The sequence below is a fragment of the Triticum urartu genome, chromosome 3A (genome assembly GCF_056163025.1).
Source record: "Triticum urartu cultivar PI428250 chromosome 3A, HENAU_Tu73, whole genome shotgun sequence".
NCBI lineage: Eukaryota > Viridiplantae > Streptophyta > Magnoliopsida > Poales > Poaceae > Triticum > Triticum urartu.
Genome location: NC_141875.1, coordinates 180,312,235 through 180,329,930, shown reverse-complemented (window position 1 = coordinate 180,329,930; position 17,696 = coordinate 180,312,235). Strand labels below are relative to the sequence as shown.

Genomic DNA, 17,696 nt, shown 5'->3' with positions numbered 1-17,696 from the left:
TAGTCAGGCTGGCTCACGAGGAGGCGGAGAGATCAAGGCGGGCTACCTCACGAGGTGCCTGTGACGCAAGCCATGACGACCGAGGGCGCCAGGCGGGTGCCAGCCCGCGCAGTGTCCTCCTTTCCTCTTTGGTGCAAAGGGGGCAAGCGCAGCCGCGGAGTACTGAGGCATCAGGCAAAGGTTGCCATTTCGGTGCAACGAGACCAAGACCAGGAGGACTACGAGACGGAGGTCACCGTGGAGCCCAATACAGCGTCATCACCAGAGCTTTGCGCAGGCGAAGACTACTTTTGTCAAGGCAGCTAGTACTAGCTGTCCCCCTTCAATTTAGCCCGCCATTGTTGGCTCCCTTCCCGCTCGATATTTGGGAAGAGGACCAGGGCCTCTATAAATAGGATCAGCCACCCGCTAGAGGGGAAGAAGAAAAGAGAAGAGACAAGGAGAGAGAGACAGACAGAGAGGACCGAGGAGTTTGGAGAAGGAGGCTCTTGAGAGAGGGGTTTCGATCAGAAAGAGAGAGAGAGAAAGGTGACTGAGCTCCTCCCAGCAGTTCATCACCCCAACCAAGAACAGACCCTCGCGAGGCTGTTCTTCCTTGTATTGTTCATCATCATCAGCCCAAGAGGCAATCTACCACACCACACACTGGAGTAGGGTATTACACCACAATGGTGGCCCGAACCAGTATAAACCCTGTGTCTCTTGTGTTGTTCTTGTCATAGATTAGATCCTAGCAAGGCGGAGGGGTGCAGGTAGGTAGGAGGCGAAATCTCCGCGCGCACCCCAGTGTTTGAACCTCAAGGGTCTGCCGGAACCCGAAATCCGATAGTCGCGGTCGTGGACGTGGACGTGGTCGTGGACCAGGTTTTGAGGAACATGTCTTTGAAGAAAACTTTGAGGAGGGACATGTCCATGATACCGACTCTGACTCTAGAGGAGATGATGTGCCACCACCGCCACCGCCACCCAATATGGCAAAGATGATGTTGATGCAAACACAGATACTTCAGCAGCTTCCATCCAATGTTGCGAACCAGAATCAGGGTCAACCACCACAGTCAGGATTTGTTGAGTTCATGAGGGAAAAACCGCCATCTTTTGAGGGATCAGCAGACCCACTTGATGCTGATGATTGGTTGAAGGACATCAGGAAGACACTCAACTTGGCCAATTGCACCGTGGCTAATCGTGTCAAGTTTGCAGCACACCAGCTCAAGGGTGTGGCTGCAGATTTGTAAGGACCTGGAAATTATTTCCAGACCCTCCTATGTATATTTGTCAATCCAGGATCAACTTGACAACACAGTGAAATGGTATCATTGCAGAACATTAAAATAAGTATAAGTTTAATAACTCTTGCCACAAGGCATACATAGTGAAATGTCTCATGACATTTATTACATACAGAAACACAGCGGAATATATAAATACGTAGCGACTCCATCTCAGCCACAGGCAGTCGATGTAGTCAACGTGTCCTCATTCCTCGGGATCATCATAATAGTCGTAGTCGACGCCCTCGTCTTCATAGATCTCTATTGTTCAACAAAAGTATTGCCATGAGTACATTACGTACTCAACATGCCTCCCACGGGGAAGGACCTAATAGCTACATGTGGCTTCAAAGGAAGGTTGTAAGGCTCATTTGCGTAAAGCTAATTTTGTTTAACAAATAAAGTAGTTGGATAAAAGCAGTTTTAGATGAAAACATGATTTATCTCCAGAATAACTTTCATCAAGTGAGGATCCTCGATCAACTCACGTCCTTCATAGGTTTCAAGATTAGGGGCAAAGAGGGAATAAGCAAGACAGGTCCTGTACGTGAAGAAAGATTCATGTGCCGTCCTTGACCGTGGACATGGCTATTTGAATAGTTTTACACTATGCAGAGGTTGTACACTTTACCCACACGACACAATCCCGACTTATTGCCACCAGTGGCCGCTAGCGTAGTACACCATTTGGCATACCGGCAGGGAGATTGTGACGAGGTCTTTCATTAGACCACACTTACTGTGCCAAGCCCACTAGGTTTCAACACGGAAGTACCGCAGTTTATAGTCCGGGCCCCCACTTTTGTGCCGAGGATACTCCTCGCAAGGCAGCTATCCCATCTGCGGTATAACGATGACGACAATAAGAGTGAACTAACTAATTAACCAAGCCAGTGCCCATATAGCATGTGAATGTACTATTATCACAATCTTCAAATCCAAGACTTATTAGGCCTCATACGGCACGGACGACTGATTGCCCCCTTCAACTCGTGAAGGGCGGCCAATCGCTCCTTCAATCCTTGATTCAGCTGTCGCTCGCGCCAGTATTCAGATGGTAAGTTTCACCCAGAGTAGAAGAGTATAGAGAAGGTTAACAAGGGCCAACAGGCCTAGCTAAGCGTTAAGTTTCAACTGTCAATCACTTAGAGGTCATTCAACAAGGCACCTATAGGGTGATAAGCATGGCTAAGCATTTCTACTCTACGGGAACCTTATACTTCTACTCAGGTGTCAAGTAAATAGGCGACAAGAATATCAAGGTAATGTGTCAATTGAAACGCTAGCTACGAGAATTAAAATAGCATGCACATAGTAACAATAAAACTCAATGCAATTTTGCAAACCATAGGATAAGTATGATCAAAGAAGGAGGCATGCCTTCGTTGTCGAGTCCCCCGTTTCCTTCTTCCTCGTAGTGCTCCTCTCCCGTACCGTCGCCTCCTACTCGTAGTAACGGTGAAGCACAATAAATAACAAGCAATAACATCCAAATGAAATAACAATATAGGAAGGATTAGTAGAAAGATGTGGATGGATATGGAGATTTCGAAGGAGGTAGATCGATTGATGATGAGTAGAGGGATTGAATGGATTGGTTGGGTATAGGTTTATCCGGACTAAGTAAAACTCGGCCATCATATCTATCATTCTAAATAGCATTATGCTAACTGAACGTTAATAGTTCCCAATACAAATACTTCAGCTAACTATAAAGAAAAGATGAAATAATAACTGACGTGACATAAACACAAAACAATAACTATCCTATGCATTTGAACGACACGACTCAACATAGCATGGCAATACAAATTTACCCACAAATTAATATTTAGATAAAATCTACTATTTATAATGGTTAAAGCATCAACTATAGAATTTAACAACAAGCATCTTCAAAGTCAACCAAGCTACTTCCTAAACAAACTAGTTAAGTTACAAAACATCAAACAATAGCGCGACCAAAAGAAATGCTAGAACATAATAGACACAAATCATGTAGCACTAATTAAAATAATCTAGATATATATGAAGTAAATGGATCAACAATAATCTAGCCATAGCATGATCAACTCTTGTAACAAAAATCATGCACATGATATGACTCACAACACCACCTAGACTCAATCAAAATAATTTAAACAATAATTCTACAATCATTTCGAAACTAAACTGGAACATAAATATTGCTACGCATGACAATATTATCTAGAAAGTACGCATGCATATACTATGTCTATGAACAAATAAAAATTATTGCACTTCACTAACATGCATAAAAAATAATAATTGTAAAACTAGTTCTAGAAATTCTATGACCAATTCTAATATATCCTAGAATCACTCCACAATAATTAGGACAAACCCTAGCCATGCTACGGACATGACAATAAGATACAAACAATTTTGCATGATTACTTACATAAAACATCATACACACTTGATAAAAAATAACACAATTAAACATCTACTCAAACAAAACAATTAACTCGCACCTAGCATCATCGAAATGGCCTATGGGTTTAGCATTGGTTTTGGGTCACCGAGTAGTCGTTGGAGATGGAACCGGTGGTGTTGAGCGAGCGAGCGCCGGTGCGCGTCGTCGCCGTCGTCCGAACTCCGGTGATGAAAAGACGATGGTTGGCGACACTCTTGGTGATGGTGGAACACCGGGACGCGGACAGACACGACAAACGGTCATCCGTTGACAACAACGTCGGCCCAAAAAGGTAGCAGCGGCACAGCGTCGTTGTGCGCGCGGCCAACAACAACAAACGGACGAGAAGAGATGTCTAGGAGGTAGGCTTGGCTCAAGGGATTCTGTTGGTGGGAGGAATTGGACTAGGATGCTCACCTTAGGCGACGGTAGTCGAAGAACAGTAGAGATGGGGCTGTATTGTGGGGTGGATTACGAGTGATTGGAAAGGAATTGGAGGATGGGATGATGGGGCTTTTATATAGGTGCTCCTGGCGCACGTCGTGACGCGAAGGGTCTGCCAAATGGTAGCTGGAGGAGGAAGATCAGGAGTTGAATGACATTGTTGGGCCAATAACTTCGTCAGTTACTTGCATGAGATTAAGCGCATCATGAGTGGAGCCATTAGACTGAACAGACTCTTCATTGAGTGGGGAGTAATTCTTGTGTTGATGACGAATGGAAACGGTGAAGGGATTAATGGGATTTGAAGGAAAAATAAAAGGCGGCAGCCATGGCGTTTCTTCTCTGTTTAAGTGTACAGGTACCTGCACTTGCGTGCGGGAGGAAGGAGGAGAGCCGAGCCGTCCGCTCGCTCACTCGGCTGGGCCGCTGACCTGCTGGTTGGGCCTTGGGCCAAGTTTCTTCGGTGGATGTACACTTAAAAAATATAGAGAAGAGATGGCCCAGTGCATACGTGGATGTGTGTGACCAATTTTGGTGCATACGTGCAATATGCCAACAATGGCTAGGCTAGGATGCACGTATTGGTTCAAGGACCAATAAAGAAAGAGAAATGAAAGGAGAGAGAAGAAAAGAAAATCAATATAATATAATATCGATTTCTTTTACTAGGATTGCTACAAGAGGAACAGAAACAATGACAACTTAAAAGTCTTCAAAATTCCAAGGAATCCAAGTAACAAAATAGGCAAGAAGAACTTAAATGAAATATTACGAACAAATAAATCGACTCGGGATATTACGGAAAATATTTTCCACCTGGCATGTGCTAAATTAATTCCAAACAACTTGGTATTAATTTGAGCAATCTCCAAAATATATACTTAAAGATTATGTTGCAACATCCCTTGGCTTAGAATTAAAAAAAATTGAACTCTCGAAAAAATCAGGATGTTACAACTCTACCCCCCTTACAAGGAATCTCGACCTCGAGATTCTGAGCTAAGAGAAAAGATTTGGGAACTCCTCCCTGAGGTCGTCTTCCCGCTCCCAAGTTGCTTCCTTCTCAGTGTGATTGCTCCACTGCACCTTGCAAAGTTTGGTCACCTTTCTCCTAGTTGTACGCAACTGCTCATCAAGAATCTTGATAGGATACTCTTCATACGTCAGGTCATCCTTGACTTCTATGTTGTCAAGTGAAGTCTTCTGCACCTCTTCCTCGGGTTTCTTAAAACACTTCTTCAACTGTGACACATGGAAAACATTGTGCACATTTGACAACTTCTCTGGGAGTGCCAACTGATAGGCAACCTCTCCACGTTGAGCAGTAATCCCAAATGGACCAATGTAGCGGGGCACTAGCTTACCCTTGATTCCAAATCGACACATTCCACGTAGTGGAGATTGTTGGGGAACGTAGCAGAATTTTAAAATTTTCTACGCATCACCAAGATCAATCTATGGAGTCATCTAGCAACGAGGGAGAGAGGAGTGCATCTACATACCCTTGTAGATCGCACGCGGAAGCGTTCAGGAGAACGGGGTTGATGGAGTCGTACTCATCGTGATCCAAATCACCGATGACCTAGCGCCGAACGGATGGCACCTCCGCGTTCAACACACGTACGGTTGGGAAGATGTCTCCTCCAACTTGATCCAGCAAGGGGAAAGGAGAGGTTGATGAAGACCCAGCAGCACGACGGCATGGTGGTGGAAGCAACGATGATCTCGGCAGGCCTTCGCCAAGCTCAGGGAGAGGGAGGAGTGTCACGGGAGGGAGAGGGAGAGGCCAGGGGCTAGGGTGCAGCTGCCCTCCCTCCCCCCCCCACTATATATAGGACCCCTAGGGGGGCGCAGGCCCTAGGAGATTGAATCTCCAAGGGGGGGCGGCGGCCAAGGGGGGTGGAGTGCCCCCCAAGCCAAGTGGGGCGCCCCCACCCCTAGGGTTTCCAACCCTAGGCGCAGGGGAGGCCCATGGGGGGCGCACCAGCCCACTAGGGGCTGGTCCCCCTCCCACTTCAGCCCATGGGGCCCTCCGGGATAGGTGGCCCCACCTGGTGGACCCCCGGGACCCTTCCGGTGGTCCCGGTACAATACCTATTACCCCCGAAACCTTCCCGATGGCCGAAACTTGACTTCCTATATATAAATCTTCACCTCCAGACCATTCTGAAACTCCTCGTGACGTCCGGGATCTCATCCAGGACTCCGAACAACTTTCGGGTTACCGTATGCTAATATCTCAACAACCCTAGCGTCACCGAACCTTAAGTGTGTAGACCCTACGGGTTCGGGAGACACGCAGACATGACCGAGACGACTCTCTGGTCAATAACCAACAGCAGGATCTAGATACCCATGTTGGATCTCACATGCTCCTCGATGATCTCATCAGATGAACCACGATGTCGAGGATTCAATCAATCCCGTATACAATTCCCTTTGTCAATTGTACTTCAGGATATTCTTGACCGTTGTCCAATGTTCCATGCCGGGATTACTTTGGTACCTTCCTACCAAACTTACGGCAAGGTTTACATTAGGTCTGGTACACAGCATAGCATACATGATAGACCCTATGGCCGAGGCATAGGGGACGACACTCATCTTTTCTCTATCTTCTGCCATGGTCGGGCATTGAGCCGTGCTCAATCTCGTACCTTGCAATACAGGAAAGAACCCCTTCTTTGACTGATCCATTTTGAACTTCTTCAATATCTTGTCAAGTACGTACTCTGTGAAAGACCAATGAGGTGTCTCGATCTATCTCTATAGATCTTGATGCCTAATATATAAGCAGCTTCTCCAAGATCCTTCATTGAAAAACACTTGTTCAAGTAGGCCTTTATGCTTTCCAAGAATTCTATATCATTTCCCATCAATAGTATGTCATCCAAATACAATATGAGAAATACTACAGAGCTCCCACTCACTTTCTTGTAAATGCAGGCTTCTCCATAAGTCTGCGTAAACCCAAACGCTTTGATCATCTCATCAAAACAAATGTTCCAACTCTGAGATGCTTGCACCAGCCCATAAATCGAGCGTTGGAGCTTGCACACCTTGTCAGCATTCTTAGGATCAACAAAACCTTCCGGCTGCGTCATATACAATTCTTCCTTAAGGAAACCATTAAGGAATGCCATTTTGACGTCCATTTGCCATATCTCATAATCATAGAATGCGGCAATTGCTAACATGATTCAGACGGACTTCAGCTTCGCTACGGGTGAGAAAGTCTCATCGTAGTCAACCCCTTGAACTTGTCGATAACCCTTAGCGACAAGCCGAGCTTTATAGATGGTTACATTACCATCCGCGTCTGTCTTCTTCTTAAAGATCCATTTATTTTCTATGGCTCGTCGATCATCGGGCAAGTTAGTCAAAGTCCATACTTCGTTTTCATACATGGATCCTATCTCGGATTTCATGGATTCCAGCCATTTGTCGGAATCTGGGCCCGCCATCGCTTCTTCATAGTTCGAAGGTTCACCGTTGTCTAACAACATGACTTCCAAGACAGGGTTGCCGTACCACTTTGGTGCGGAACGTGTCCTTGTGGACCTACGAAGTTCAGTAGCAACTTGATCTGAAGTTTCATGATCATCATCATTAACTTCCTCTCTAGTCGGTGCAGGCACCTCAGGAACATTTTCTTGAGCTGTGCCACTTACCGGTTCAAGAGGTAATACTTCATCGAGTTCTACTTTCCTCCCACTTATTTCTTTCGAGAGAAACTCTTTCTCTGGAAAGGATCCATTCTTGGCAACAAAGATCTTGCCTTCGGATCTGAGGTAGAAGGTATACCCAGTAGTTTCTTTAGGGTATCCTATGAAGACGCATTTTTCCGACTTGGGTTCGAGCTTTTTAGGTTGAAGTTTCTTGACATAAGAATCGCATCCCCAAACTTTTAGAAACGACAGCTTAGGTTTCTTCCCAAACCATAATTCATACGGTGTCGTCTCAACGGATTTTGACGGAGCCCTATTTAAAGTGAATGCGGCAGTCTCTAATGCATAGCCCCAAAATGATAGTGGTAAATTGGTAAGAGACATCATAGATCGCACCATATCCAATAGAGTGCGATTACGATGTTCGGACACACCATTACGCTGAGGTGTTCCAGGCGGCGAGAGTTTTGAAACTATTCCACATTTCCTTAAGTGTGTGCCAAATTCGTGACTCAAGTATTCTCCCCCACGATCTGATCGCAAGAACTTGATTTTCTTGTCACGTTGATTCTCAACCTCACTCTGAAATTCCTTGAACTTTTCAAAGGTCTCAGACTTGTGTTTCATTAAGTAGACATACCCATATCTACTCAAGTCATCAGTGAGGGTGACAACGTAACGATAGCCACCGCGAGCCTCAACACTCATTGGACCGCACACATCAGTATGTATGATTTCCAATAAGTTGGTTGCTCGCTCCATTGTTCCTGAGAATGGAGTCTTGGTCATTTTACCCATGAGGCATGGTTCACACATGTCAAATGATTCGTAATCAAGAGACTCCAAAAGTCCATCTGCATGGAGCTTCTTCATGCGTTTGACACCTATGTGACCAGGGCGGCAGCGCCACAAGTATGTGGGACTACCATTATCAACCTTACATCTTTTGGTATTCACACTATGAATATGTGTAACATTACGCTCGAGATTCATTAAGAATAAACCATTCACCAGTGGAGCATGACCATAAAACATATCTCTCATATAAATAGAACAACATTATTCTCGGATTTAAATGAGTAGCCATCTCGAATTAAACGAGATCCTGATACAATGTTCATGCTCAAAGCTGGCACTAAATAACAATTATTGAGGTTTAAAACTAATCCCGTAGGTAAATGTAGAGGCAGCGTGCCGATGGCGATCACATCGACCTTGGAACCATTCCCGACGCGCATCGTCACCTCATCCTTCGCCAGTCTTTGCTTATTCCGCAGCTCCTGCTTTGAGTTACAAATGTGAGCAACCACACCGGTATCAAATACCCAGGAGCTACTACGAGTACTGGTAAGGTACACATCAATTACATGTATATCACATATACCTTTAGTGTTGCCGGCCTTCTTGTCCGCTAAGTATTTGGGGCAGTTCCGCTTCCAGTGACCACTTCCCTTGCAATAAAAAACACTCAGTCTCAGGCTTGGGTCCATTCTTTGACTTCTTCCCGGCAGCTTGCTTACCGGGCGCGGCAACTCCCTTGCCATCCTTCTTGAAGTTCTTTTTACCCTTGCCTTTCTTGAACTTAGTGGTTTTATTCACCATCAACACTTGATGTTCCTTTTTGATTTCCACCTCCGCTGATTTCAGCATTGAATATACCTCGGGAATGGTCTTTTCCATCCCCTGCATATTGAAGTTCATCACAAAGCTCCTGTAGCTCGGTGGAAGCGACTGAAGGATTCTGTCAATGACCGCGTCATCTGGGAGATTAACTCCCAGCTGAGTCAAGCGGTTATGCAACCCAGACATTTTGAGTATGTGCTCACTTACAGAACTATTTTCCTCCATCTTACAACTGAAGAACTTGTCAGAGACTTCATATCTCTCGACCCGGGCATGAGCTTGGAAAACCATTTTCAGCTCATCGAACATCTCATATGCTCCGTGTCTCTCAAAACGCTTTTGGAGCCCCGGTTCTAAGCTGTAAAGCATGCCGCACTGAACGAGGGAGTAATCATCAGCACGTGACTGCCAAGCGTTCATAACATCTTGGTTCTCTGGGATGGGTGCGTCACCTAGCGGTGCTTCTAGGACATAATCTTTCTTGGCAACTATGAGGATGATCCTTAGGTTCCGGACCCAGTCCGTATAGTTGCTGCCATCATCTTTCAGCTTGGTTTTCTCTAGGAACGCGTTGAAGTTGAGGGCAACGTTAGCGTGGGCCATTTGATCTACAAGACATAGTGTAAAGATTTTAGACTAAGTTCATGATAATTAAGTTCATCTAATCAAATTATTCAATGAACTCCCACTCAGATAGACATCCCTCTAGTCATCTAAGTGAAACATGATCCGAGTCAACTAGGCCGTGTCCGATCATCACGTGAGATGGACTAGTCAACATCGGTGAACATCTTCATGTTGATCGTATCTTCTATACGACTCATGCTTGACCTTTCGGTCTTCCGTGTTCCGAGGCCATGTCTGTACATGCTAGGCTCGTCAAGTCAACCTAAGTGTATTGCGTGTGTAAATCTGGCTTACAGCCGTTGTATTCGAACATTAGAATCTATCACACCCGATGATCACGTGGTGCCTTGAAACAATGAACCTTCGCAACGGTGCACGGTTAGGGGGAACACTTTCTTGAAATTATTACGAGGGATCATCTGATGTAAGCTACCATCGTTCTAAGCAAATAAGATGCAAAACATGATAAACATCACATGCAATCAAATAGTGGCATGATATGGCCAATATCATTTGCTCCTTTTGATCTCCATCTTCGGGGCTTCATGATCATCGTTGTCACCGGCATGACACCATGATCTCCATCATCGTGTCTTCTTGAAGTTGTCTCGTCATCTATTACTTCTACTACTATGGCTAACGCTTTAGCAATAAAGTAAAGTAATTACATGACGTTTATGTTGACACGCAGGTCATAAATAAATAAAGACAACTCCTATGGCTCCTGTCGGTTGTCATACTCATCGACATGCAAGTCGGGATTCCTATTACAAGAACATGATCAATCTCATACATCACATATATCATTCATCACATCCTTTTGGCCATATCACATCACACGGCACATGCTACAAAAACAAGTTAGACGTCCTCTAATTGTTGTTGCAAGTTTTTACGTGGCTGCGATAGGTTTCTAGCACGAACGTTTCTTACCTACGCCAAAACCACAACGTGATATGCCAATTTCTATTTACCCTTCATAAGGACCCTTTTCATCGAATCCGATCCGACTAAAGTGGGAGAGACAGACACCCTCCAGCCACCTTATGCAACTAGTGCATGTCAATCGGTGGAACCAGTCTCACGTAAGCATACGTGTAAGGTCGGTCCGGGCCGCTTCATCCCACGATGCTGCCGAATCAAGATAATACTAGTAACGGCAAGCAAATTGACAATATCCACGCCCACAACTGCTTTGTGTTCTACTCGTGCATAGAAACTACGCATAGACCTAGCTCATGATGCCACTGTTGGGGAACGTAGCAGAATTTTAAAATTTTCTACGCATCACCAAGATCAATCTATGGAGTCATCTAGCAACGAGGGAGAGAGGAGTGCATCTACATACCCTTGTATATCGCGTGCGGAAGCGTTCAGGAGAACGGGGTTGATGGAGTCATACTTGTCGTGATCCAAATCACCAATGACCTAGCACAGAACGGACGGCACCTCCGTGTTCAACACACGTACGGTTGGGAAGACGTATCCTCCAACTTGATCCAGCAAGGGGAAAGGAGATGTTGATGAAGATCCAGCAGCACGACGGTGTGGTGGTGGAAGCAACGGTGATCTCGGCAGGGCTTCGCCAAGCTCAGGGAGAGGGAGGAGTGTCATGGGAGGGAGAGGGACAGGCCAGGGGCTAGGGTGAGGCTGCCCTCCCTCCCCCCCACTATATATAGGACCCCTAGGGGGCGGCCCTAGGAGATTGGATCTCCAAGGGGCGGCGGCGGCCAAGGGGGGTGGAGTGCCCCCCAAGCCAAGTGGGGCGCCCCCACCCCTAGGGTTTCCAACCCTAGGCGCGGGGGAGGCCCATGGGGGGCGCACCAGCCCACTAGGGGCTGGTTCCCCTCCCACTTCAGACCATGGGGCCCTCCGGGATAGGTGGCCCCACCCGGTGGACCCCCGGGACCCTTCCGGTGGTCCCAGTACAATACCAATTACCCCCGAAACCTTCCCGATGGCCGAAACTTGACTTCCTATATATAAATCATCACCTCCAGACCATTCTGAAACATCTCGTGACGTCTGGGATATCATCCGGGACTCCGAACAACTTTCGGGTTACCGTATGCTAATATCTAAACAACCCTAGCGTCACCGAACCTTAAGTGTGTAGACCTTACGGGTTCAGGAGACACGCAGACATGACTGAGACGACTCTCTGGTCAATAACCAACAGTGGGATCTGGATACCCATGTTGGCTCCCACATGCTCCTCGATGATCTCATCGGATGAACCATGATGTCGAGGATTCAATCAATCTCGTATACAATTCCCTTTATCAATTGGTACGTTACTTGCCCAAGACTCGATCGTCGGTATCCCAATACCTCCTTCAATCTCGTTACCAGCAAGTCACTTTACTCGTACCGTAATGCATGATCCCGTGATCAACCACTTGGTCACATTAAGCTCATTATGATGATGCATTACCGAGTGGGCCCAGAGATACCTCTCCGTCATACGGAGTGACAAATCCCAGTCTCGATTCGTGCCAACCCAACAGACACTTTCGGAGATACCTGTAGTGTACCTTTATAGTCACCCAGTTACGTTGTGACGTTTGGCACACCCAAAGCAATCCTACGGTATCCGGGAGTTGCACAATCTCATGGTCTAAGGAAATGATACTTGACATTCGGAAAAGCTATAGCAAACAAACTACACGATCTTAGAGCTATGCTTAGGATTGGGTCTTGTCCATCACATCATTCTCCTAATGATGTGATCGCGTTATCAATGACATCCAATGTCCATAGTCAGGAAACCATGACTATCTTTTGATCAACGAGCTAGTCAACTAGAGGCTCACTAGGGACGTGTTGTGGTCTATGTATTCACACATGTATTACGATTTCCAGATAACACAATTATAGCATGAACAATAGACAATTATCATGAACAAAGAAATATAATAATAACCATTTTATTATTGCCTCTAGGGCATATTTCCAATAGAGATACCTTCAGGTACACATCATCTCCTATATTGAATGTTATGTCATGACGATGTTTATCCGAATAAGCCTTCTGTCTAGACTGGGCTGCCCTCAACCTTTCTTGAATCATTTTCACTTGCATGTCTGCCTCTTCCAACGTGTCAGGACCAAACACTTGGTTTTCACCTACTTCATGCCAGTTAAGAGGTGTACAACACTTTATACTTGCTTGATAAATGTTGTTATAAGAAAACTCAGCATAAGGAAGACTCTTATCCCAACTACGCTGATAAGTCAAAGCATAAGCTCTAAGCATGTCTTCAAGAATTTGGTTTACCCGTTCTGTTTGTCCATCAGTCTGTGGGTGATGTGCTGTACTGAAATCCAACTGAGTTCCCAGAACTTCATGTATTTTCTTCCAAAACCGTGAGGTAAACTGAGTACCTCGATCTGACACTATCCTCTTAGGAACTCCATGTGCACAAATGATTCTTGCCATATACAACTCTGCGAGCTTCTCTCCACCATAGGTAGTCTTTACTGGAATGAAATAAGCTGACTTTGTCAATCTGTCCACTATGACCCAAATAGAATCAAATCCAGAAGATGTCCTTGGAAGGCCCGTGATAAAGTCCATTCCAATTTCTTCCCATTTCCACACTGGAACCTTAAGTGGTTGTAGTAGTCCCGCAGGCTTCTGATGCTCCGCCTTGACCCTTCGACATACATCACACTGTGAAACATACTCAGCAATTTCTCGTTTCATACTAGACCACCAAAAACTACCACGAAGATCATTATACATCTTTGTACTTCCAGGGTGTATTGAGTATGCTGAATCATGAGCTTCCTTCATGATCGTGTCCTTGATCTCCTTTTGGTCTGGCACCAACAAACGGTCTCGAAACCATATGTTTCCATTCTCATCTTCTCTATAGTCGGGTGCTTCGCCCAATTTGATTTTCTCACGAATCTCTGCAATTCCCTTGTGTTCTTTCTGCGCTTCACGCACCTGGTCTTGGAGAGTAAACTTGACCTCAAACATTTCACCATTTTTAGCAAGGCTCACATACAGATTCATCTTTCGAATTTCCTCATAAAGTTATGGCGCTTCCTTCTGGATCATCACATTGTTGACATAAACTTTCCTGCTCAGTGCATCAGCTACGACATTGGCTTTACCAGGATGGTCGTTAATGTTCAGATTATAGTCCTTGATCAAATCTAGCCACCTTCTCTGTCTGAGATTCAAATCCGGTTGTGTGAAAATGTACTTCAAACTCTTATGATCTGAGTATATCTCACACCTATTTCCGATAAGGTAGTGCCTCCAAGTTTTCAAGGCATGCACTACGGCAGCTAATTCTAAATCATGTGTGGGATAGTTAACCTCATGAGGGCATAGCTGTCTCGATGAATAAGCTACAACCTTTCCTTGTTGCATAAGCACACATCCCAAACCCTGTTGGGAAGCATCGCAATAAACCTAAAAATCTTGTTGAATATCTGGCAATACCAATACTGGACCAGTTGTCAACCTCCTCTTGAGTTCTTAGAAACTCGCTTCACAAGCTTTTGACCACTCAAACTTTTTATCCGTCTTTAACAACTGAGTCATAGGTCTAGCTATTCGGGAAAAATCTTCAATGAACCGACAGTAATACCCGGTTAGTCCAAGGAAACTGCGTATTTCTGACACATTCTTGGGTTGCTTCCAACTGAGTACTGCTTCCACCTTTGCTGGATCCATGGCAACTCCTTCGGCTTAGATAACGTGTCCTAGAAAGTCCACTTGTTTCAACCAAAATTCGCACTTACTAAACTTGGCATAGAGTTGATGAGCCCTTAGCCTCTCCAAAACCACTCGAAGGTGTTTCTCGTGCTCTTCTTCACTCCGGGAATAGATCAAAACATCATCGATGAACACTACAACAAACTTATCCAAGCAATCCATGAATACGTTGTTCATGAGATACATGAAGTAAGATGGTGCATTCGTGAGTCCAAAAGACATTACCAAAAACTCATCGAGACCATATCGAGTAACAAAGGCGGTCTTTGGAACATCTTGCAGGCGAATCTTTAACTAGTGGTATCCTGATCGGAGATCTATCTTGGAAAACACATGTGCTCCCTTCAACTGTTCGAACAAGTCATTAATCCTTGGCAGGGGATACTTATTCTTAATAGTCGCTGCATTCAACGCTCGGTAATCCACACACATGCGCATGCTACCATCTTTCTTTTTCACAAACAGTACAGGTGCGCCCCATGGTGATGTGCTCGGCCTAATGTAACCCTTCTCTTCTAACTCCTGAATTTGCTTCTTCAACTCGGCTAATTCATTCGCTATCATCTTATAAGGTCTCTTTGCAATAGGAGCCGTGCTCGGTATCAACTCAATGACAAACTCAATCTCACGGTCTGGTGGCAATCCAGGCAATTCATCCGGAAAGACATCTGGATATTCCTTCACCACTGGAACATCCTCCAAAGTTAACTCCTTCACTTTGTTCAGCATGCAATCAACCTCGGGTTGAGGTGCAATCCTAGCTTGGTATTCCACAGTGGCCCCTTCAGTGCTAGTTAAATTAACAAAAGGACCAGCACAATCTATTAGTGCCTTGTGTTTACTTAACCAATCCATACCCAAAATCACATCCAAACCTGTGGAGTCTAACATGATAAGGTTTGCTAGAAACTCCACTCCTTCTATAACTATGGCCACTTTAGGACACTTTAGTCCAGTCCTTAAAATACCCCTAGGTGATTTTATCATCCAAACCCAACTCATACACTTGGTTGGAAATAAATGTTTTTCAGCAAAGCCTTTTGAAATGAATGAATGGGAAGCTCCAGAATCAAATAGCACTGAACCATAATTTGAATTGATCGAAAACATACCAAGAAAAACATCTGGTGCTTCATGAGCCTGCTCGATGGTGACATTGTTGACCCTGCCACGTCCTGATGCATGAGGTGCACCCCCGGGTGTATTGAGAATGCCTCGGCCACATCCTGCTGCGGGTGTCTTGGCTGGAGAACCCAAGTTGAACTTCACTAGAGTGGGACCAGTGTTCTTGTTGGGACATGCAATAGCAAAGTGACCCTCTTGCGCACAACTGAAGCATGCCTCTCCAGCTATATTAGCATGATTACCTCCCACTTCAGCTCATGGAGTCTTATATGCATTTGGCTGATAGGTGTTGTTGGGCCTTGATGGCTTGACATACAGTGCATGATAGCCAGGATGATGACCAATCTACTGTCGGGAGCTACCTGCCCCATGGTGATTTTGTGGTGCTCTACACTTGCGGTGCTCCTCTAACTCCCTCCTTGAGTTCTCCTGGAGTATAGCCTTGTTGACAAGTGCTTTAAAGGTTAGGAAATCATGAGATACCAGCCTGTACTTCAACCCAGGGTTCAGCCCCTTCAAAAACTTGGCAGTCTTGTTAGCTTCAGTTGGAATATCTGCCCTTCCATAACGTGCCAGCTGCGTGAAACGATTCAGATATTCAGACACTGTCATCTTTCCTTGAGTAAGAGCTCGAAACTCATCCCTCTTCAGCTCCACGATGCCCGCAGGAATATGTGCGGTGCGAAAATCTTCTGCAAACTCATTCCAAGTGATAGTTTGGGCATCCTCATGAGCTTCACAATAATTCTCCCACCAATCTTATAACATCCATATTTTTTTGAGAGTTCAATTTTTTTTCTAAGCCAAGGGATGTTGCAACATAATCTTTAATTATATATTTTGGAGATTGCTCAAATTAATACCAAGTTGTTTGGAATTAATTTAGCACATGTGAGGTGGAAAATATTTTCTGTAATATCCTAAGTCAATTTATTTGTTCGTAATATTTCATTTAAGTTCTTCTTGCCTATTTTGTTACTTGGATTCCTTGGATTTTTGAAGACTTTTAAGTTGTCATTGTTTCTGTTCCTCTTGTAGAAATCCTAGTAAAATAAATCAATATTATATTATATTGATTTTCTTTTCTTCTCTCTCCTTTCGTTTCTCTTTCTTTATTGGTCCTTGAACCAATACGTACATCCTAGCCTAGCCATTGTTGGCATATTCCACGTATGTACCAAAATTGGTCACACACATCCACGTATGCACTGGGCCATCTCTTCTCTATATTTTTTAAGTGTCCAGCCACCAAAGAAACTTGGCCCAAGGCCCAACCAGCAGGTCAGCGGGCCAGCCGAGTGAGCGAGCGGGCGGCTCGGCTCTCCTCCTTCCTCCCGCATGCACGTGCACGTACCTGTACACTTAAACCGAGAAGAAATGCCATGGTTGCTGCCTCTTCTTTTTCCTTCAAATCCCATTACTCCCTTCACCGTTTCCATTCATCATCAACACAAGAATTACTCCCCACTCAACGACAAGTCTTTTCAGTCTAATGGCTCCACTCATGATGCGCTTAATCTCATGCAAGTAACTGACGAATTATTGGCCCAACAATGGCATTCACCAATAGTACAACCACATGCTATATGGGCACTGGCTTGGTTAATTAGTTAGTTCAATCTTATTGTCGTCATCGTTTTACCGCAGATGGGATAGCTCCCTTGCGAGGAGTATCCTCGGCACAAAAGGGGGGCCCGGACTATGAACTGCGGTTACTTCCGTGTTGAAACCTAGTGGGCTTGGCACAGTAAGTGTGGTCCAATGAA

General features: G+C 45.0%; 1 protein-coding gene and 1 pseudogene across 1 annotated transcript; both read right to left on the bottom strand.

Moving 5' to 3' along the window:
* Positions 1-5,154: 5,154 nt before the first annotated feature.
* LOC147979115 (uncharacterized) lies at positions 5,155-14,094 on the bottom strand. Its single transcript, XM_087515045.1, has 3 exons — positions 13,458-14,094; positions 13,039-13,199; positions 5,155-5,397 (listed from the first exon to the last, which is right to left on the bottom strand). Exons 1-3 carry the CDS (start codon positions 14,092-14,094, stop codon positions 5,155-5,157), a joined length of 1,041 nt encoding a protein of 346 aa, XP_087371171.1.
* Positions 14,095-14,115: 21 nt separating this feature from the next.
* Positions 14,116-17,348, bottom strand: LOC147979114 (uncharacterized; annotated as a pseudogene).
* Between the last annotated feature and the right edge of the window lie 348 nt (positions 17,349-17,696).